At 44.4% G+C, this 21,549-nt stretch overlaps 3 protein-coding genes and 1 pseudogene across 3 annotated transcripts; 1 reads left to right on the forward strand and 3 right to left on the reverse strand.

Moving 5' to 3' along the window:
- Window positions 1–811: 811 nt before the first annotated feature.
- LOC123420827 (probable WRKY transcription factor 48) lies at window positions 812–3,899 on the reverse strand. Its single transcript, XM_045107440.1, has 3 exons — window positions 3,328–3,899; window positions 2,059–2,217; window positions 812–1,472 (listed from the first exon to the last, which is right to left on the reverse strand). Exons 1-3 carry the CDS (start codon window positions 3,726–3,728, stop codon window positions 1,103–1,105), a joined length of 930 nt encoding a protein of 309 aa, XP_044963375.1. The 5' UTR covers window positions 3,729–3,899; the 3' UTR covers window positions 812–1,102.
- A 4,106-nt stretch (window positions 3,900–8,005) lies between these two features.
- LOC123402702 lies at window positions 8,006–9,219 on the reverse strand (annotated as a pseudogene).
- A 559-nt stretch (window positions 9,220–9,778) lies between these two features.
- Window positions 9,779–10,556, forward strand: LOC123451959 (mitochondrial import receptor subunit TOM7-1-like). The gene has a single exon (XM_045128532.1). It carries the CDS (start codon window positions 9,856–9,858, stop codon window positions 10,123–10,125), a length of 270 nt encoding a protein of 89 aa, XP_044984467.1. The 5' UTR covers window positions 9,779–9,855; the 3' UTR covers window positions 10,126–10,556.
- A 1,720-nt stretch (window positions 10,557–12,276) lies between these two features.
- LOC123451949 (asparagine synthetase [glutamine-hydrolyzing] 2-like) lies at window positions 12,277–18,315 on the reverse strand. Its single transcript, XM_045128520.1, has 15 exons — window positions 18,169–18,315; window positions 17,991–18,088; window positions 16,830–16,968; window positions 16,445–16,540; window positions 16,151–16,292; window positions 15,068–15,163; window positions 14,808–14,902; window positions 14,245–14,406; window positions 14,004–14,084; window positions 13,707–13,928; window positions 13,473–13,607; window positions 13,293–13,373; window positions 13,120–13,206; window positions 12,890–12,997; window positions 12,277–12,795 (listed from the first exon to the last, which is right to left on the reverse strand). The coding sequence occupies exons 2-15, from the start codon at window positions 18,068–18,070 to the stop codon at window positions 12,550–12,552; spliced, it is 1,770 nt and encodes a 589-aa protein (XP_044984455.1). The 5' UTR covers window positions 18,071–18,088; window positions 18,169–18,315; the 3' UTR covers window positions 12,277–12,549.
- Window positions 18,316–21,549: the final 3,234 nt, after the last annotated feature.

The raw sequence follows: 21,549 nt of genomic DNA on the forward strand, positions 1-21,549 counted from the left end.
ACCGTCACACTCCCACTCCATTACTGCACTCGGCGTGGGGAACAGTGGAAGCGGTCGTACTGCCTGCCCATGAAGAATCTCGCGGGGCGACGCTCGACGTACAGCGCGTGCTCAGCGTCAACCTTACGCGGGAGCTCCATTGGCCAGTCGGCGGGTCCCACAGCAATCGAGACCATGCAGTCGACGGGCCCCTCATCGACAAGACAAGACCCTTGTGGGCCCCTGGCCAGCCGGCGAAGCAGCCAGCCGGGTCCCACGCGTGTACCCTTTATCCATATTGTAGGCCGGCGGGTTCGTCTATAAAACCCCCCGGCCGCCCCCCATGCAAGGGGGGGCGATCACTTGCCAGTCATTCAACACTACACACTCACCAATCAACAGAGAGCGAGGTAGAGACGAGTCGGCTGCTCCCCTCTTCCTCCTCCCAACACAGCTCCAGGAGCAACATTGTACTCTGTTCCCATACATCAAACACACAAGCAGGATTAGGGGTATTATCTCTACGGAGAGCTCTAAACCTAGGTACATCGTGCGTCCCATGCGTGTACCAACCTTGTTCTCAGCGTCCACCTTTGTCCCTTCGGTTTTCACCGATTTTAACCTACCTATGGCATATATTGTGAGTATTCACTGACAGGGCGCGTCCGCGGACATATGATTGGTCATTTGAGAAGTCCGGCTATAGATGCTCTAATGTTGTGTAGCTGCAACATACTGTTTTGTGCACCTAGTTCACTGGCTGGTGTAGTCAAGCAGCTGGGCTCTTGGGTTTCTATATATTTATCGAAAAAATCTTAGGCAAAGCACAAAGTGTACACAATTACTTATTTGTTGTTACAAAATCCTCATGACATTCCTGAATTGCACACTGTACGATCCTTGCCATATATGATTATGCTTTGCATTGTAAGTTTGCAACCGGGGAGCTAGCTATGAGTAATTTGAGTTCAACACCCAAAATAAAACCTGGACAACAAACATTTGTACCTGTCAGTTTGAAAAAAAATCGTATGTGCCCATCGGCCAGAGCTCCATGCCTCGCTAATTAAGGCCAAACTGAAGCTATGATAGATATATTATGTACATGCTCATGGTGACTGACTTAACGATGCCCTTGCTGGTAGCCCATCACGGCATCCGGAAGAAGATCGGCGTACGACACCATGCCACCATACTCCGACGATCGGTGTGGCACCGCCGGAGCGGCGGCGGTAGTGGGCGGCACGCACATGCGCCCGTAGACATCGGCACCGGCCGGAAAAAAGCCATGTTGTTGATGTTGGAGCGCGGCAAGCGAGTAGGCGGTGTCGGCACCGGTGGCCATTAGCATCCGTGCGCCACGGTGGGCGGCGACGGGGCTTGGGTGCCCGTGGCGGCCTTCATAGGTGGTGACTACCGTGGAGGGGTCCTGCTGCGACCGCTCCACCAGCTTCTTCACCCCACACCGCGCCGCCGTGCACCGGTAGTAGCTCCTGCACGCGTTTTAGTACATCCATCACTTCATTGTGATGCATTGCTAAAGTGTTGTCGCAGCATATGGCCGACCATGCATGCAAGATATCAATGTATGCACACATACATATTTTTCATCAGGATTCTAGCAAGATTGATTAATTGCTATATCTAAATATGGATATCTTGAATTCGTGATGCCTAATCAATATGGATATCGTGAATCTGTTGGACTTATTTACTTTAATAAAATGGTTGTATGCATCATCATGATGGAAAGGCCGAGGGTGATTTTCTTTTTCCAAAAAAAATCAAGATGATTGGTGTGAAACTTTAATTCCAAGCAAGAAATTGTGGTGTTCAAACCGAAAAAAAATGTGGCAACGTAAAGTGGAAGGGATTTTTTTTCATATATAAAAGGGAATTCTCCCTGAATAACAAAACCAAAGTAGGAGTCATATTAGAATACTGTCATTTGGCTTCAACATTTATGTATCATCTCTAAACAAGGTTGCAAGTGAATTATATGAGAAAATTGAAAAGTGGACGAGCATCCTTTTGTTTTTGAAGCACATATGCATAAGGGGGAATGCAAGGAGATAGTACCTTGGGAAGGAGCTGTTCTTGACTGCCTTCTGGCCGTACTTGCGCCAGCGGTAGCCGTCGTCGAGGTGGTCGACCTCGCTCTTGGTCGCGAAGGCCACACGGGAGCCACGCGCCTTCTTCTCCCCCTTCACCTTCTTCTTCTGCTCCTTCTCGTCGCTCCTGCATCAGTTGGGAAACACAATGAGGATCATTCTTTTTTATTCTTAATTCTTCTGATAATTTCGCCGTGGTAACAACCGGTTAAATTTCTACATGCAAGTGGAGCTAAACAAGAAGTTGCCCTAAAAACTAGCTAGTTATGTGCCTTTCGATCACCTTGAGTTCTTTTTCCGATAAAGGAGCTTTTATCAACTCAAAATATAGCATCAAGTGGATACAGTTCATGGTGAACAACGCCCGGTCTCTGTGTAGGTAGGATGCACACAACCGAACACAAACAGTCCGAAAAAAAGACAAAAAAATAATAAAAAAAGACATATCATCACTACTAGAGTCAAATAAGACCAACACTATGCCTATGACGAAAGAGATGGATCAACACAAAGGTTATGCTTCCATCCATCTTGGGAAAAAAATTATATAACCACCCGTTTCAATCACATACACACCGCCTTAAACAACTGTTGATACTTTATATGATAAAGTATAGATCACGTACGAAGCGAGTGCGTACAGCAGAAAATAACCTACAAAGGAGAAGAGAAGAAACAGGGACGATGGAACCATCCGGTTGCATTTCATCCAAATGAAGCGACAGGGCCAACAACAACAGCTTCCGTCTCGCTGTACAAAGCACACCGCTACAATCTAAATAACAAGATGAACTCAAGGAGTAGGGAAAACAACAATTCAAAAGATGATAAGACATCTAACGGGCACATCACATGCCTCATCCAAGAATGATAGGATAGGATAAGCTTCGTTTGTTTGGAGTGGTAGGTAGGTAGGTAGGTGGCAAGTTGACGGATGGCGAGCCCTAAATCCTAGCGTTCACATCTCACGCGTTATGCCACGTGCGGCGGGATCTTCGCGTTCAGACCGGCAAGATCAATGGAGATCGAAATCGATCACGCAAGGAACACGTACCAGTGGATGGATCTACTCCTACACTTCTTCACTCTAATCCACAAAGCAATTATATGTACGCATGTGATAATCGGTCGATAGACGGGTAAGAAACACAAGAGGATCTATCAGCTGGGATTCAATTAGCACACGCACAGTTGCACCAAGATCGGATCCATCATGACGATGAAATCGTTCACGTACCTGCAGCTGCCATGACCGGCCGATCCCTCCTCGTCTCCCTCCTCCGGCGCCGGGCTGCCTCTCTTGCACCCCGCCGCCTCGCCGGACGTCGACGAGTTGGGCGTGAAAGGGGCCGCTTCGGCGCCGATCACTTCGGCCGCCGTCGGGAAGCACGGTGGCGCTGGCGCGTCGAGCTGCCTGGCGAGCTCCGCGGGGTCGAGAAGCCCCTGTAGGTAGTCGGTGATGCTGGAGTAGGCCGACGGGGTGACACCACCATCGTCGCCACCGCCGCCGGACGCTGAATGACTCTGGAAGAAGACGTCGTCGTCGCCGTCGGCGGCAGGCGGATGGCCGCCGTAGAACAGGCCAACGACGCCGGGGCCTTGTCCTCCCGCTGCTGATCCGGACATGGAGGAGTGCATGCGAGGTTTGGGAGCTGGTGAGATGGAGGTCGAGCGTTGAATGGGAGGGCGAGGGGAAAGGCCGGCGGGCGTTGAACCGAGGTGCACTAGCTAGTCTTTGCCCCTTTGGAGAGGTGCAAGCAAGATACGACTACGACCTGCCCTTGGACGAAACTTGTGTGCTCGCACGCGCCTGCTATTAAAGTATAATATGTACTTCGTCCGTTTATAAATATAAGTTTAAAATAAATCCACTACGAATTACTTATTTTTCAGAGTATAGATTCACTCATTTTTGTTTCGTATGTAGTTTATAGTAAAAAAAAAAATTAAAAACTTATATTTAAAAACTGGAAAGTAGTTCAGAATATAGGTTCATTCATTTTGCTTTGTATATACTTCCTTCGTTTCAAAACTCTTGTGTCTTAGATATGTTTAAAAATGAAGGTATCTAAATAGTAAAACATATCTACATAAATTTAGAACATTTTTTTAAGACGATGGAATAGTTCATAATGTTCTTGTAGCTGGTTGTACGTGCTTGAATTAGCCTAAGCATTAATGAGCATAGTGTTTTTGTGCGGGATATAATGGAGGGCGGATGAACGATATCGTCGTCCTGGCTCGAGATATCATCATGTACCAATGTGTACATGTGTCTCCAGCTGCGCATTTCATTCATTTTCCATGTGGAATGTGAATGCTTTTGGGACGGTACGCGAGTACGCTCCCTGTGCTTACACGTTCATGGGGTTGGTAGGCGTTGGGTTGGTACGCGATTTCCTTTTTCTTCGACGATCTTATATATTTATATATACATATGGTACAGGTAAATGCATCGGCGGTGCTTCAACTTGTCACGTATGTTTCCTTTTGCTACCCCTAGTTGTGGAGTATGACAACATGATGTAAAAACTTGGCTCACGCGTGTATTAGTGTAGTAGGGTGTTTCAAAGTGAAAACGCGTACCAGGTTCAGGAGCCACCGATGCATTTGTCCCTGCGTGATAATACCAAACTTGAAGTTGTCCCGAAGGTTAACATTTTTTCTTCACAAAAATCAGTATGCATCTTCAATGTTGTGCCCTAGATCAAAGTCACTATTCGTTTGCCGACACCAATACGAATGCTAAGCATTCAACCATATCCAACAAAAGCTGAACACCTTTCAGAAAGAATTTGAACAAAGCTAGAATGCAAACCTGATGATTTTGACAAAACTCATGACATTTTGTACATACTTTATTAACTAAGAGCAGACATGATTTTTTTTAACATAAAAACCTAGTACAAATCTTGGCCGGCGTTAATTTCTTTTTTTCTTTTTGAGAAATCTTGTCCAACTTTGTTAAACCTCAGAGACGTTCAAAGGTACAAGATCCTGGTCATGGGATATCCAGCCACAAATGAGGGTCTACTCCTAAGAGCAACTCTAGCAGACCCCGCATCCCGTCCCGAACCGAAAAATAACCGTCAAAATGCGGGTCGGGCGGAAAAACATGTTCGATCAGACCCCGCATCCCGCCCCGGCCCGCAAATATTTTTGCGGGGCACGGCAAAAACTTGGTCCCAATTCGCGTATTCGCGGGTTTCCACCTCGCCGCTGCGGTGCCCCGCATATGAGCGAAAGCGGTTGGTGGGGGGACATTTCAGCCTGCGTTTTTCCCCACCAAAGCATATTTTGCGAATATACTCTTTTACGGGTCCGTTTGGGGGGTCTGCATTTGTGTCAACCCGGGTCAACCCGCAAAAGCTGTTCTACGCGAACTGCAAACACGTTTTGCGGACCGGACGAATGCGGGGTCTGCTAGAGTTTCTCTAAATTATAGCCGTCAAACAGCATAGCAAGTCCGCACAGCACCGTGGTATGTTTAAAGCATCTACAAATGAACCCCTCAAACCCTCCTCAAACATTTGGGCAGGCCGTCTGGTCACGAAAAAGCAACCTAAACTGATCCCTTAAACCGGCCTCAAACGTACGGAAAGACCGACATCCCTCATATCCAGCTCAAATATGGGGCAGATATTGGGGAGCCCGGACGCGCCCAGACACGACCGCCACGTCGGTCCGACGGCATGTTTCCACGCGGACTCGCGTGAAAACCCAAAGGTCCGCCAGGCACCTCCATCAACGTCGTAGTGTGAACGTCGCGTGGCGTTACTCCAGCTCCCCACCCTTATCCATATATAGCCGGCTATATAAGTTGGCCGACGTCCCCAACCCTAGTACATCCACCTCCTCCCTTCCACCGCGCCACCCGAGCCCATCAACCATGCCCCCACGCCGCCGACACTGCACAATCCAGCACCGTCTCTGGCTCCTTGAGCGGATCCAGATTCGGAGGGACGCAGAGCTACCTCTGGATCTGGAGGAGGCTTTCTAGGAGGTGGAGGACGAAGAGGAGGAAGAGCTGGGGATGGAAGAGGAGGAGGAGGAGCCGGCGGAGGAGGCACCTCCGCTGGATGTGGGGGAGGAGGAGGCGCCGATGGTCGTGGATCTATTGTCCGGGCAGCTGGTCATCCTGAACTCCATCTGCTCAAAGGCAGCTATGGAGGCCAGATGGCTTGATCGGCAACAGATGAAGACGGTGTGGGCGGCGCAGACGACTCGGGCCATCTGTGACGACAACGATAGTACTACGTAGTACCTAAGCGTTTAATTCGCATGCTTTTCTATGTAAATAGGGGGATGAAGTATGAAAGAGTTAATGTGGACAAGTGTGTTTAAGACGTGATCAATCAGTATTCACAGACACGCCGCATCCGTAGGCGTTTGATGGACATTATTTACAAGATACGGCTGTAGATGCTCTTATTTAAGGGTTTGCGTTGGCGATGCCCTAATAAGTTTACGTTTATCAGCTGCAACATTTCATACTTGAATCAGCACCATAGCCTGCAACCTTGTGACGTACGTATCGCTGTCCTCCATCGAGTAGCGGCCGGCGACCGAGCCGTGTGTGCTATAGGAGTGCACGTAGGTACGGCGCCATGCGTTGCCCCGTCGCTTTCGATGGTCCAAGTCTCCGCACGCGCGCGGCCATGACAAACGCGCACCGCTCGTACGAGTCCGTCGACGTCGCCACCATATCATCCGTGTGTGTGCGGGAGGTGGAGCAATCCGGCCGTCGGTGGCGTTGGCGCCGCGTGCTCGTGAGGTAGGACCGTCGGTGCGTTGCGTATGAACTGGTTGCATGTGCGGCCGCCGCGATAGGACGAGCGCGACGTGCGCGGGGGCCGCCGGAGGCGACAACGCACGCACGTCCGGTGTGACGGCCGGCCGCCGGCGGCGCCCGCACGACCGACGTACGGGACGCGTTCTACTTCTAACCAGGGTCGTAGTACGTACGTGGACGTGGTGGTGGGCGGCGATATATATATGCTCCACTCCATCGGTGTCCGTGCTCCGATCCGACCCGATGTAGGAGTATGTTTTCCGCGCGCACGCGTTCCGCACCGATTCCTTCCTCCCACAAAGAAAAAAGTGCATGCAATAGTGTTTTTCACGTGCTTTGGTCGTAGCGGCGGCGCGATAGTGTTTTCACCTGGTTTGGTTTGGGGTGTCCTAATAAAGCTCGACATCACCTGCCTTGCTTGCAATTGTATTTCTAAAATGTTCCTTCCGAATCTGCATGTTATTACTTAGTACTATGTACGTAGTGTTAAGTCATGACAGGATGATAAATATACTACTCCCTCCGTTCCTAAATAATTATAATTGAAAAAAACTAAATTGGTTCTTTCCGACAACAATTATTTAGATACAAAAAAAAGTATATTGTATTAACGTAAAATCATGGCAAGTTGATCAAATTTAACATTTTATCAAAAACTTATATATTACCGATGCATATAAAAGAACAACACTTAGAACACTAACTCCCAGGCATTTCCACAACGCAGCTAAACATTATCCAGAGACGGTGGAGATTCAAGGAGATAAGGAGCAGCGATGATCGAGCTCCTCACAACATGTTGTGTCCACACCCAGCTCAAGCTTCCCTTCACACGTCCTTGTCCCTGAACGCCCTTGCCACTCATTGACACATTGAACATCTTCTTCTTCCTGGCCTTCGAGAACACCCGCTTGTTCGGGGTGACGTGTACCATAAATGACTTGGGCATGTCCAACTTCACAACGTACGTCGATAATGACGATCCAACGCTCGTCACCGCCCGATTCAGGGTGAGGGTATCAATGGCATCATTAGAGTCGGGTAGTTGAGCTCAACATCTCTGACCTTGGGTAGCTTTGTGCAAGTCAAGCTCTTGCTACGCACGATGGTTGCCAGGCCTCTGTCATCGAGGAGCTAGCATTTGCACCGCACTGGAGTTGTCGTCATCAACAGAAACAGTGTAGCCATTGGATGCCTTGTCGACTATCACTACGCCGGCCACGCCGACTTGCAGTATGGAATCGACGCACCAAGGAGCCTCCGAGTCACAAACCACGATCTTCTCCGTGACAACATGGTTAACCATGTAGTTATAGTCCTAATGTGCCTCGGAGTAGAGGAGTGGATGCATCTTTGACATCGGCTTTGCCACTTGGTTAAGTGCTTCTCCATGAAAGCACTTGCCGTTGCCGAGATTGACACCGACATCAAAACTTCAATCCACCGAGCCGGTAACGACTGTGAGCAACCATGGCGCATCGTTTTTAACTGAATGTGGCTCGGGTCCTTCGTTACCACCCGCACAAACAAATACAATACCCTTTGGCATGGCACTGAATGAGCTGATGTCGATGGGGTCCTTATCGAACCTGATGTGGAGGCCAAGGGAGATAGAGAGCACGTCCACCCCATCCTTGATTGCTGCATCGAGGCCATATAATATGTCAGAATCATAACAACCCACACTATTGCACACCTTGTACATGGCGATATGGGCACCGGGAGCAACCCCATATGTGGTGCCCGCTGCCATCCCATGATATGACGCGCCGATGACGAAGTAACCGGCCGTCGTGGACGAGGTGTGCGTGCCATGCACGCCTTCATCGTCACTGACTTCATGTTTAACGAATGACTTGGCACCAATGAGCTTGTTGTTGCACCGAGTCGCCTTGCATGAGCCCTTCCACCTTGTCGGGGGCGACGGGATGTCGTGATCATCAAATTAAGAGTGCTACACATAGATGCCGGTATCGAGCAACCCAACGATGACCCTTTCCGGTAGCTAGTGTCCCTCCATAATCCAGTGTCATTCCTCAACCAAGGAAATTTGGTGTGTGTGTGGTCATGAGGTATCCTGTTTGCTCCTTGAATGCCTACACGGACCCGGTTTCTTGGCAATTGCATAAAGCTCCCCATCGGTGAGCCTTGTGACGAAGACGCTGAACACCTTTGGTGCAAGGGTGCAGAAGACATGCCTTGCCCGAGTCGTCATCACGTGAATCGGGCAAGAAAGACTCATAACAATGATGGTACATGTCTTCATCGGCATTAAAGGGTCGTGGCTCAACGAGCACAATGTAAAGTGTTGTAGGCAGAGGTATTGGTAGCACCCATGTGTATCCTTATAGGAGCAATTAATGTGCATACCCCGTTAGTATGCATGCAAGCATTTGCAAATTGGTTGGATCCATGCACTCACTTTGTATAATCTTCCTGAATAATTTTGAACATATTGTACCACTATTTTTTTTTTAAAGTGTGTGAATAATTTCAAACCAAAAATAGCACAATGGTTGCCTTTGCATGCAATCAAGAGAAGCGATACCAAGAGGTTGTAGTATAATGCCATTATACAACGCCTGTGCGAGGAAGAAGATGGTGATGCTTTTTTTTTTTGATGAAAGCATCATCCTCTCTCGCCGGCATTTTCTCTGGCATCTTATGAATGACTCCACAAAATTAATCACCTCATTTGATGTCGTAAAATAAAATCAAACACTGGGTATACTCAAATTCTTCAAACACTTTTTGCAGGAGCGCAAAAAGTATACAGCAGCCCACGTACGTACCCGGAAAGCGGCCCGTCGCTCTGTACAGCCCAGCAACGGCCCATCCCGGCCCCATATCAAACCCACTCTCCTCCTAAGGTAGGGTTTTACCCCAGTCCCCACCCCACCCCACCTTCCAGCACCGGCGGCGACTCCACCACCACCAGCAGCACCAAGCCGGCGAACCGACCCGACCCGGTCCATGGCGCCACCGACCCGCGCGTCCGCGAAGCAGCCGAAGTCGGGGAAGGCCCTCGGGCGGAGGGGCATGTCGCGCGCGGAGGCGGCGGCGGCGGCGGACGCGGCGGCGAGGCGCTCCGCGACGGCGCGGGAGTGGCGCGTGTGGGGCGAGTGGGCGATGGGCGCGGCCAAGGTGGTGGCGCACTACGGCTTCATCCCGCTCGTCATCGCCGTCGGCGTCATCAAGTCCGACCCAAGGCCCTCCCTGTTCCAGCTCCTCTCCCCGGTCTGATCGATCCCCGCACCCCGTCAGCATGACCGCGCTTCCCTAGGGTTCGTTCGAGCGATGAAAATTTCCGTGGTAGTTAGTTATTAATTATCATAAGTAAAGTCTCTAGTATTAGTATCTGTGCTGCACCTGCTATTCTGCTCGGGATCAATCAGTAAACTTGGATCACTATATATATGATTATAATTTCGTCCATGTTTGGGTGATGTGAATTATGATATCTGCAAGGATTCTGGATCACCGTGTGGGGTGTGGATTTGGTCAGTTCCTGCCTTCGCATATGAAAGATTGTCCTTTTTGCATCCTCAGATGCTGATGTGCACAGTAGGAATCTCTGAATTTGTGTTCTTTGGGCAAATTTTTTAGTTGTTGTGATTGTATCCTGGATGACTATTTGGAAATATCTGTGATAAATCTCGTGTTGTTGTGATAAATTTTCAGTTGTTGTGATTGTATCCTGGATGACTATTTGCAAATTGTCAGTTGTTGTGATTGTATCCTGGTGACTATTTGAGTCAATTTTTTGTGAAGTTTCACTGCATGTGCTCCTACTGTTCTTGCATCTGTTTGACCATGTGTTCTCAATAGGTAAATATCAAAGGTAGAATCACTTTTGTTGTGTCATATTTTAGGCCGCGAGCATACATATCTGGCATTGTTCATGCAAGTTGTTACCTGCATACCCTGAGCTTGTGGTTATGTACTTATATCTCCTTACTTTTATGTGATCTTTGTTATCGCCGGCCCTCTTCCAAAGAGCCATACTACTGCTGCCTGCTGGTGTTATTTTTCCAATGCTGTTTTACTGGGAAAGCAATAACTGCTGCTGTATCATACCTCTGTTTCTGATGGTTGTCATGTGAAGTGTCGATCTGATGTGGTGCCATTCTTACTTGCGCAACATGCGATCACTGAAACATCAGTTATGGTGTTTCATATTTTACTGTGAGCATACATATCTGGCATTGTTCATCCAAGTTGTTACATGCATACCCTGAGCTTGCTTTTATGTGCTCTTTATTACCGTCGTCCCTTTTTCAAGATTCGTACAATTGCTGCTGGTATTTCCACGCTGCTGTTTTACTTGGAATCAATAACTGCTGGTATCAATATCTGTGTTTTGGATGGCTGCCATGTGAAATGTCAATCTGGTGTGGTGCCTGTGCCCTACTTGTGCAATATGCGATTTTTGTGATTTCATGGATCGTTTTATTGATGCCTGCTGGTACGCTGCCTGAAAATACCAGGAAACAAATGCGGTGTTTTAAGTTAGTATTTCGGAAGTTGCACCTTGGATGATTGTCCTGTTCTTCATTCTGGTCCTCTGCCTGTCATTCGTTCAAGAATTGGAAAGTTTTAGGTTGTTAGCATACATATCTTGACGACTTGCCCCAGCAGCGGCAGACCCAGGATGAAAATAGAGAGGGGGCGGAGATGTATAGGACATTTTTTACATGGAGATGTGTAGTAACTAATGGCTAAAATCCTTATAATATAAATATAATATAATTTCATCCCACACATAATTACGATAAGTTCATCGGCAATGTAAAAGTAAACTAATCATTTAACACAGATTAAATTGAGAAATATCAAAAATGCCGTTATTAATCTTTCTAGCATGCAATCCGTAAGAAGAAAACAGTTAAATTCTGGGAATTGCCAACTTCCGTTTTATTGCACCGCAATTTTTTTTTCCATGGAATCGCTTAACTGCAACCTCATTAGGGATAACATCAAAAATCTTATTTTTGCAAAGCAATGGAAATAGGCTATTCTCAGATGAATTAGGTGAAACTTAGTTCAAATCAACTATTTCATGGGTGCTGCCACTTGTAGATTTTGCAAAAAAATTCTCTCCATTAGCTCCCCCCATCAAAGATGTTTTGTTTGATTGGCGTCGACTCATTACTTTTTCCTTGTTTTCTCTTTCGTTTTTTCTTCTCTTTTAGCTTTTGATGATGTAAAACGATATATTCCAATTAATCCAAGATAAGATTGAATAGAAATATGTTGAATCTTAGCCGTTGAATACTGCTCATATTGCGTATGCAACTTATTTCCCTTTTGTGAAAAAATTCACGACATTCTCGGCGAGGTTCAAAGAAAGGAGTGCCATAAGTGTACCCAAGAGACCAATATAGAAATATCACCTAATCTGAAAGCATCATTTGAATTTATTAGTGCAGCTTTGCAGTTTGCAAACCAAATGCTGAGCAACTCAAGGATATCAACCACGGTGAAATATTTACAACCAAAATGCTCACTGCATAAACAAAATTGGTACATAAATGTGAAAGCAAAACATGAACGAAAGTAGAGCAAAGCAATTTCCGCACTGGCGTGATTGAAGGAACTACAGACAGGTTGCAAGGAAAGCTAGAATTAAACTAAACGACGACATTTGTAGAACCATGGAATGGAAGGTTATACAGCAGCTGCTGAAACGACGGTTTTCAGTCTTTTGACGTCATGTGCAGGTGAACGGGAGACGTCATCCACGACAGGATCGACCGATGCAGGAGCCTTTTCTTCGTACGCCGCATCATGCACGCCAAGAGCGGCGCGGCCAGACGGGTCGAGGAGCTTGGACCAGGCAGCATCCCATTCGACAGCTTTAGCGGTGCTGCATGCGACGCTGGGACCTCCTGGCACCGTTTGCCTAGCAGCATTCTGCACAATTAGAACGATAATTAAGATTCACGATGCAGATGAAATAGCTTGGAATATCATGATGCAGATTAAAGGCTGGTTGTGGCTTCTGGACCTTGGGATAGAATTTCTCGAACACAGTCCTGTAATAGTAGGCCTCCTTAGTTGTGGGTGTGTTCTCAGGGTAAACAAAGCTAGCGTTCGTCATCATGGAATCCGACACCTGAACATGAGTAGGAGAAACTGTGAATTCTGATTGGGGTAAAGTGATACAAAACCATTGTAAGTCAAATAAATAAACAGCTGTCAGCTTATGAATGGTATAACGAAGAAAAAATGGTATACATGTGCACTAGCATGGTCCTTCAGTCCATCAATCCAACTGTACCCAACACCATCGCTGAATTGTTCCTTTTGCCTGTAAAGAATGTGCTGTTCACAGAAAATAAATATTCATTATGAGATACAAGCAAGCTTGCACAAGTAACAGAGCAATTAAAAGATGAGCCTTCTCCAACCTTGGGTAAATAGGGCTTCTCATTATCATCAAATGCATTACGCAGAACCCATTTCTCAATCCGGCCAAGATCACGTCTTATCTATTTTTTCAAGATGATAAATATAAGATGATAATGCTGGTTATAATAAATGAGTAGAGCCAGAGTGAAATTAGTGTATTATCGCAAGATATTACATACCATCTTACATTCGGGATCCAGGTCCATTGCTACATTGATGAAGTTTTTGTCGAGGAATGGAACACGAGCCTCAAGACCCCAGGCAGAAGTTGCTTTGTTTGCTCTCAAACAATCATATAAATGAAGAGCTTTTATCTAAATGTCAGGGCAAAACAACTCTAGTAAGTTCATCAGCTGACCATGTTGTGCATATAGATTATGATAAACCAAAAGAGCAATTATGTCTTTAATTACCTTCCTACACGTCTCCTCATGGAGTTCCTTCTTGTTTGGTGCCTTATGAAAGTAAAGATAACCACCAAATATTTCATCGGAACCTTCTCCTGAAAGAACCATCTTCACACCCAATGATTTGATTTTCCGAGACATTAGAAACATTGGGGTACTTGCTCTAATGGTCGTTACGTCGTATGTCTCGATGTGGTAAATAACTTCTTCCAATGCATCAATACCCTCCTGGGATTTCGTCAGATGAATTAATAACTACAAAATGACCCTTCCTCTATGTAAAGGATGAAAAAAATAACGAACCTGCACTGTGAAGTGTAATTCATGATGGACAGTGCCAAGGTAGTCAGCAACTTCCTTAGCAGCTTTAAGATCAGGAGAACCCTACAAAAAATGGAACTTGTTAAGTTTGTCCTACTGTATCCTCTGCTTGTATCACTCAACTAAACATCCCTCCTTTTCTTATAAAAGATACTCATAAGAGCAAGAAAACAACTTAAATTTTGAAAGATGACCTAAAGTGAGTCTCAGCAATGAGGTGTACCTTCAAACCGATGCAAAAGGTGTGCAGTTTGTTTCCCCACTGCCTGGCAACTTTTGTTTCTGCCAAGTGCCGTGAAACAACAGAAGCCACCAAGGAAGAGTCAAGTCCACCAGACAAGAGAACGCCAAATGGCACATCAGTCATTAGCCTCTTAATAACAGCCTGCAAAATTTGCAATTCATCTAAGAAAATGTAGTAGATGATATACGTAAAGAAACTTAGCTTATGAAATATACCGTCAGACACAATAGCTTATTTATACGCTTCACATACATAATAACCAATTAGCATGGTTTTGAATAACATGCCATCTATCTAAGATCTCAATATAGGGATCGTCGCACTAAGACATAAATGTGATTGCAGGCAGCTGCAATAACCTATTAGTACTCATGAATTATCAACCAGGGTATTCCATACAAGCATCGCCTATTCAGAGGCATCAATACATCATATCAACATGAAGCAAATCAAGAAGAGATTAACATGAAATAACTATAAATGTATACTTTATGCATCAAAAGGTACAAAAATTTGACAGAGAGCATAAGGAAAGGTGTGACCTTCTCAAAACTCTCTCGGATGAGGAGAGGATCGTAAGGGGTTGAGGGAATGCTTTCTGAAAACCATGGGGGGTTGTACCACCTCCTTAGGCCACCTAGCATAAATGTTAGAAACAAATTACCAGGCAAGACAATTTGATATCTGAAACAACTAATAGTAGCTTATACTATTTTTGCCTTCAGAGTTTGCAAATCTACATTTCTGGTATAATGTCTGATAAGATCGTCAATTTGTCACAAACTCAGTAAGACATTTGAACCTGTTTTGCTTGAGTACAAGTGTCCAGGGGGGAACGATATGAAGCGCTCGCAATCATCACTCAATACCTTCATCTCTGAAGAAAACCATACTGACCCTGGAATAAAAGTGAACATACGAATTAATGCATAGTACACTACTCCCTCTGTTCCTAAATATGAGTCTTTCTAGAGATTTCATTAGTAGAGTACATACAGATGTATATAGACATACTTTAGAGTGTAGATTCACTCATTTTGCTCCGTATGTAGACTCCTAGTAAAATCTCTTAAAATACTTATATTTAGGAACGGAGGGAGTAGTAGCAACTACACAAATGCAGAGTTGTGCCAAGTTGTAACAGATACAAACACTACAGTACCTACTTGTTCCATAAGGGTGTACTTGCAAATACAAATAGCCAACTATATGTTTCGACAATTCACAGAACAACTCAGAAACTTCGGCATAGCTAACTCCGTATAACGAATTTAACAGTCAGCTTGGGAAATATTGTGTCTATCCACATCTTTCACATCAGACATTCAAATTGCACACTATCATAGGCATCACAACCTTCGTCTGGATTGGCTAAAGATTTTACTCCTACGATATGTGAGTTATGCGACACAAAATTGTTACTGTTTGAGTCGAATTCAAAAGCTTCCTATGATCGTGATTCTGTAACCAGTAACAAATATTATGGAAAAATATGGTCAAAGATTGAACTTCGACAATTATAATACGTCTTAAATATCCAGATAGAGGGATCCAGATAGAGGGAGTAGCACCTCTATACTCTAGGGTTATCATCTTTTACTGTTATTTTTCCAGATTAATTGGCCTTGTCCAATTCTATTCTAAGGAAATAGGCAAGCAGTGATATATCTACTTCTAATCTCAACCTCAATTTAAATAGGCCTACATGCAACCTGCTTTTCTCCTTGTCGTGTTATATGTATTGACCACTGAAAACAGTTGCATAACCAAGGAAACCATACAAAAGTACAGACCAAGATAAATTTAGAGATAAAAGATAATAACTTCACATTCCTGATTTTGATCGAAGGGACAAAGTAGCTATAAGAATGGAATCTGTGCATACCATCAAGACCCCAGCCCATGTATAAAGGACAGATGCCAATAGCATCGCGTGCAGCGATGAAGGTTTTATCACGTGTGTCAAGAAGCACAAAAGAGAACATGCCATCCAACATATCCACGAATTCTTCCCCATATTCCTCATACTGTGAACACAATATAGTTTGAAACACAAATGTTAACAAATAAAATATATGCACAAGGACGATGCTTGGGTGAAGACCCTAAAAAGTGTTGGCAGAAGCGAAGCTACACAATCACGAGGACGATGATTAGAGAAATAAGAGTACAAACTTACTAGGTGAGCAATAACTTCACAATCACTACCAGTTTGGAACTGATGAGATTTCAGCTTAGCTTTCAGTTCTTCATGATTATAGATCTCACCATTCACCTGGAAAAGTCAAACAGACAAGATGTGGTTAAAATAAAATAAAAGAACAAAACATATTTTCTCAATTGGTACAGAAATAGTGGATTAAAGGTTGTGTCTCCAGAGATGCAATGAGCAGAGATCGAAGACAACATTTATAAAATCCCATCACAAAATTATCCACAAAGAAATTCTAGTTGCCAAAAGCAGAATAGTGAGACATAGTCATGTGTTACACGTTGAAATGAATCATGGAAAGCAATGAGATGGATGAAAACGGTGAAATCTTATTCTCACTCCAGATACAGACCGTCACAACAACTGTTTTGTCCTCATTGTACAATGGCTGGTCTCCAGATGTGGGATCAACAATAGCCAACCTCTGGTGCGCAAGGTAGCAATCCTCAAAGCTGTGTATACCGCTCCAATCAGGGCCTCTGTGCCGTAATCTATGAAAAATGGTAGACTAGTTTAGTGGGTGTATAAGATTTCATATAATGAACCAAGTGTCACCTAAGAACATTTGAATTAGAAGCAGCACACAGGAATTTTAGTTCACCATAGTACAGAAGATCTCTGAATCCAGTTTAATCTAGCAACTTTGTGTTGTTTGAACAACAAGTCAACAACTCATTCTAATCTAAGGTGCAACCTTGAAAACTGTTACCCCATGACCGTGCAGTTCCTAAAGAGGGAGAAGTTTCACAAATTAAGTCATAAGACATAGCAAACAAGGTTTTGCTAACATTAGAAGAGTCATAATGCCTCAGCATATATCTGTAAAAAACAACTGAGTACATACAGAAGTGAAGTTTTTACAGTTGTGGTGTATAAACTACGTTTAACCATAATCGAATGTAAACATCCCCGACAATCTCACTGCAATAACATACAGGCATATAAGGGGATATTTAAGAAGAAAAACCTTTTACAGCACCTGCACATTTACTCACTATACTGTCCTAATTCTGCATAAAAATATTCCATACTCGTGCGCACAGCCATTATGGAGGCGTCGCTACAGACACTACATTTTCATAAATTTGAAATCGCTAGCATTTAGGTATATGCAAGATCACACAAGTGAAGCACTTTGTCGGGTAAACAAAGTCCCCCTAGAGTCCAAATTATCGCGCGCCACAGCTCGCTCACAAACAATTTAGTTTACAAAGTTGACCGCAGTTTTCCCCCGCATATTAACAACTCATCCAACAGAAACCCCTCATGAATATGTCCACATCAAATTATCCAAATAGCCTTTCCATCAAACAGTAATGACGATGATGTCGAATAACCAAAAATGGTAAATAAAGCGAGAGCGACATCACAGGACCCAAAGTTGACACACATCTCGCCTACTACTATTCCAAACCGCACAAATCCGCCGCCAACTTCAGTTCTGAACCTCCGGTGCGCGCGTGGACCAAACAAAGAGGGGGGAGGGGGGATGTCAGACGGCGGGGCGTGTTACCGGCGGGAGAGCTCGATGATGCGCGAGCGCTTGGCGAGGGAGACGTCGCCGACGCCGAGGACGGCGAGGATGCCGCACATGGTTGCGGCCGGCGGGACCTGCGCGCCGACGAGTCCTGAAGGTGATTTGACTAATCGCTGGGCTGAATGAAAAAAATAAAAAACAAGCTCGTACGTACCTCAAGCCTCGGTGGCCAGACGCCGCGGACGAACGGGCAACGTCGGCGGCGGCGATGCCCCGACGGACGGGCGACGACGACGGCGACGGCGGCGACGCGGGTGGTGGTGGAGGTACGGCGTTCTACGGCGGCTCGGTGGTGGGAGGGATGCGCGTTTGGGGGTTTGGGACACCCCCCGCCCTACGCATCGCTCGTATCAGGCCGGGCCGCTCGCCCAGATTCGGCCCACGAAGGCCCCTCTGTACATCTTTTCTTTTTTTTGTTTAGTAAAAATATGATATCCCCTATAAAAAGAGTAAAAATATAATACATCGATTTGTCTCGGTTTGGCAAGTCCATCATTTGAATTTGGATGAATGTATGCACCGAGTGAAAATGTGGATGCTCATGTATCACACGGGAGAGGAGCTGCGTTATTCTCATAGTTAAACAAAAAAAAATGTCCGCGTAGCTGCACCAACCATACGAGACGAAATGTTTCATATGGTTTTGAGATATCCCATCCATCAAAGATATCCATGTGTACACGATGAAAAATGCCCACATAGGTAGTGAAAGACGTTTGGCCTTTAAGAACAAATAGATCCATTTCTCTTCTTTTTTTTGCGGGTAAAATAGATCCATTTCTCTAAAGTGAAGATAAATGAAGATAGTATTACATTATTTCGCTCAATGTGTGTGCTATAGCCACAACAGAGTGTTGCTAGTTCTGACAGAATTTATAAAAATAAAAAAAAATCCATACATTAATATGTAAGACATTTTGGATATTTTAGTATCGACTACATGTTGATTGAAATGAGTGAACAAATATACTTAAACACATCTATATACATTCGATTCAGGAAAAAAAATTGGAACATGTTATAATAGTGAACGGAGGGGTAGAAAAAAGAGAGAGATAGCGCCAACGTGAGTGCACTTGCGCCATGGAACTCGAAGATTTCAGGTCCGACCTAGAAACCCAAGAAGAAGTAGAACAAAAAAAAATGGAAGAGAAAATAACCCCCAAAAATGAAGATGAATCTGTATAAAAACTGAATTTTTATTTAGTTGATGTCAGTGTTTTCGCCCCTCACAGCGAACGTGTTGGTTGTCGTTTCATCTCATGGCATGAATCACAACACAAGGTTGGTGCCATACAGTGAATATGTCTGGTTAAACTTGCTATATGTGCTTAAATTTTGGCCCAAACAAAACTGGAAATTCCAAAAAAAATTGACATCATTGAAAGAACTATATTCCTAATTTTAGCCATGTGTGCATTATAAATCACAAAATTTGCCTTCTTTTTTCAAAAATCATTTTTCTTGCCTTGCCATGTATAATTTTGTATTTTTTTGCCATGCACCCATTACAAATCCGAAAAGTTTTCATGTTTTTTAGACTAAACAAATTCTAAACTTTCCATGTGCGATTTTAATATAGGTAGCATGTCAATTTCGTTATTTAAACCATGGCAATTTTATTAATTACATCATGGTAGTTATGATGTAGGTACCATCACAATTTAGTTGTCTATACCATGGTATTTTTTTGCCCGTGGCATGGCAATTTAGACTATGGTAAAAAATTTGTAGGCATCATGGCAATTTTTTCATTATTTTTTACCCTGGCAATTTTTTCAGTTAGACCATGGTAATATTATTAATTAGGCCAAGGAAAATTTTCAGTTGTTGATGTTTTATTAATTAGCCATTGACAATTTTGTACCTTGTACACAAAAATAATTGTATATGGCCCATGTCAAATATATTGTATTTGTCTAGATAATATAGTTTCTTTTCATGTTGAAGTTGCCATTGGACCAATTATATTATTTTACAAATTAGATCATGACAAACTTTTTTTGTAGATACCACACCACATTTTTTCAATATACCATGGTTAAATTTTAAATTTCAGGATGACAGTTTCATAAGAGTATAGCATAATATTTTAAATGTAAGTTTCTCTGCTTTTTGTGTATTAGTTTTTCTTTCCGTTGATGCCATTTTCTTTGCCAAGAAGTACAAAATTTGGTCTAGCCCGCTCTTTCCCGCACGCTTACTAGGCCAACTGGTTCACACTGGAATCACACTACATCTAACATACGAGAGAGGGGCACTGGTTCATTGAAATCAACCTCCCTGAGCAAAAGTTTGTTCGCCCCGTTGGTGCCTTCCCTGAGGTGATCATCAGCTATTGGGGTCCTAAAAATACGGTTAAATCGCTCATTGTAAGTCTTTTCCACATAAGGAAACAACCATGGTTGCCACTGAAACTGAGTTTTTTAGGACTGACCTCGAAACCCCAGAGATTTCGTTTCAAATTAATTGAAGTTCTATGTTTGTACAAGTCAACTTGTTTTAGTTTACCTGCATTTTTTTTTGTTTCAGTTTGATAAATTCTAAAAGCATTTCATGGCTCTTCCCCTCTCGCAACTAGAATGGCTAGGGCACTCGTTCTCTTCGAACTTCGTCAGCAAGCCAATGGATCCGTCTCACTCTGCATGTTGCTTTGGCAACCAGCGATAGGGTGCGTGTGTGGGGGAGGAGGGGGGGGGGGAGATCCCATTGCCTCGACTTTGGCTAATTGTTTAGCTTATTATGATTGTTTTCCTCGCGGGGCAGCGCTTCATGTTCAAGATAGTCTTTCGGGTGCGGTTCCTCCTTGAGTTCGTCCGGCGAGACAGAGTCGAAGGAGCTCTATCATAGACTATTGTTGTCTCCTTGAGGTGGCAAGGTTAGAGTTTCTCGCATGCATGCATGATGATGAGATTTTGTGTGAGAAACTTCAAATAAATTGAAGGATCCAATGGTGACAAGTGTGGTCGGGGCGCAGATTCTTAGGGCCACATACAAAAAAGACTTTTTAGTTGTCGTCAATAAGGCCGGGCTACCTCCAGTAACGGAGCAGCGATAGGGGCGCGTCGACGGTTCGTTCTGGCGGTCGTAATGGTCCTTCGATGGTCCAGGGTTCTTGATGCAGTTTTTTGTTATGTTTGGTTTGCTTTGTACTTCAAGTGAGCTTTTTATAATTAATCAAAGTCATTTTCGTACAAAATGTTTTTTGGCCAAGTCTATAGAGAAGATATGTTAAGATCTATAAATAAAGTGTCTAAAATGAACTGATTAGGTATTGTATATATTGGTACTACAATTATACTACAAGGCTTGGTTAGTTTTGAAGCGGAGGGAGTACGCAAGATGGCATGATGCGTCAAAGTACCCGATCAATCTGCTTGCATTACCATAATTTTTTGATGAATCATATACCTTCCAAAACTCCGAAGAGAAGAAAAAAAGCATTGCCTTCCGGTCATTTTAGGGCACATGCTACTGCTCATATACCTCGGCCAAATTAAGGAAGCAATCTCTCGGCGTCCCGAACGACGGCGAC

The sequence above is a fragment of the Hordeum vulgare genome, chromosome 1H (genome assembly GCF_904849725.1).
Source record: "Hordeum vulgare subsp. vulgare chromosome 1H, MorexV3_pseudomolecules_assembly, whole genome shotgun sequence".
In the NCBI taxonomy this organism is placed as follows: domain Eukaryota; kingdom Viridiplantae; phylum Streptophyta; class Magnoliopsida; order Poales; family Poaceae; genus Hordeum; species Hordeum vulgare.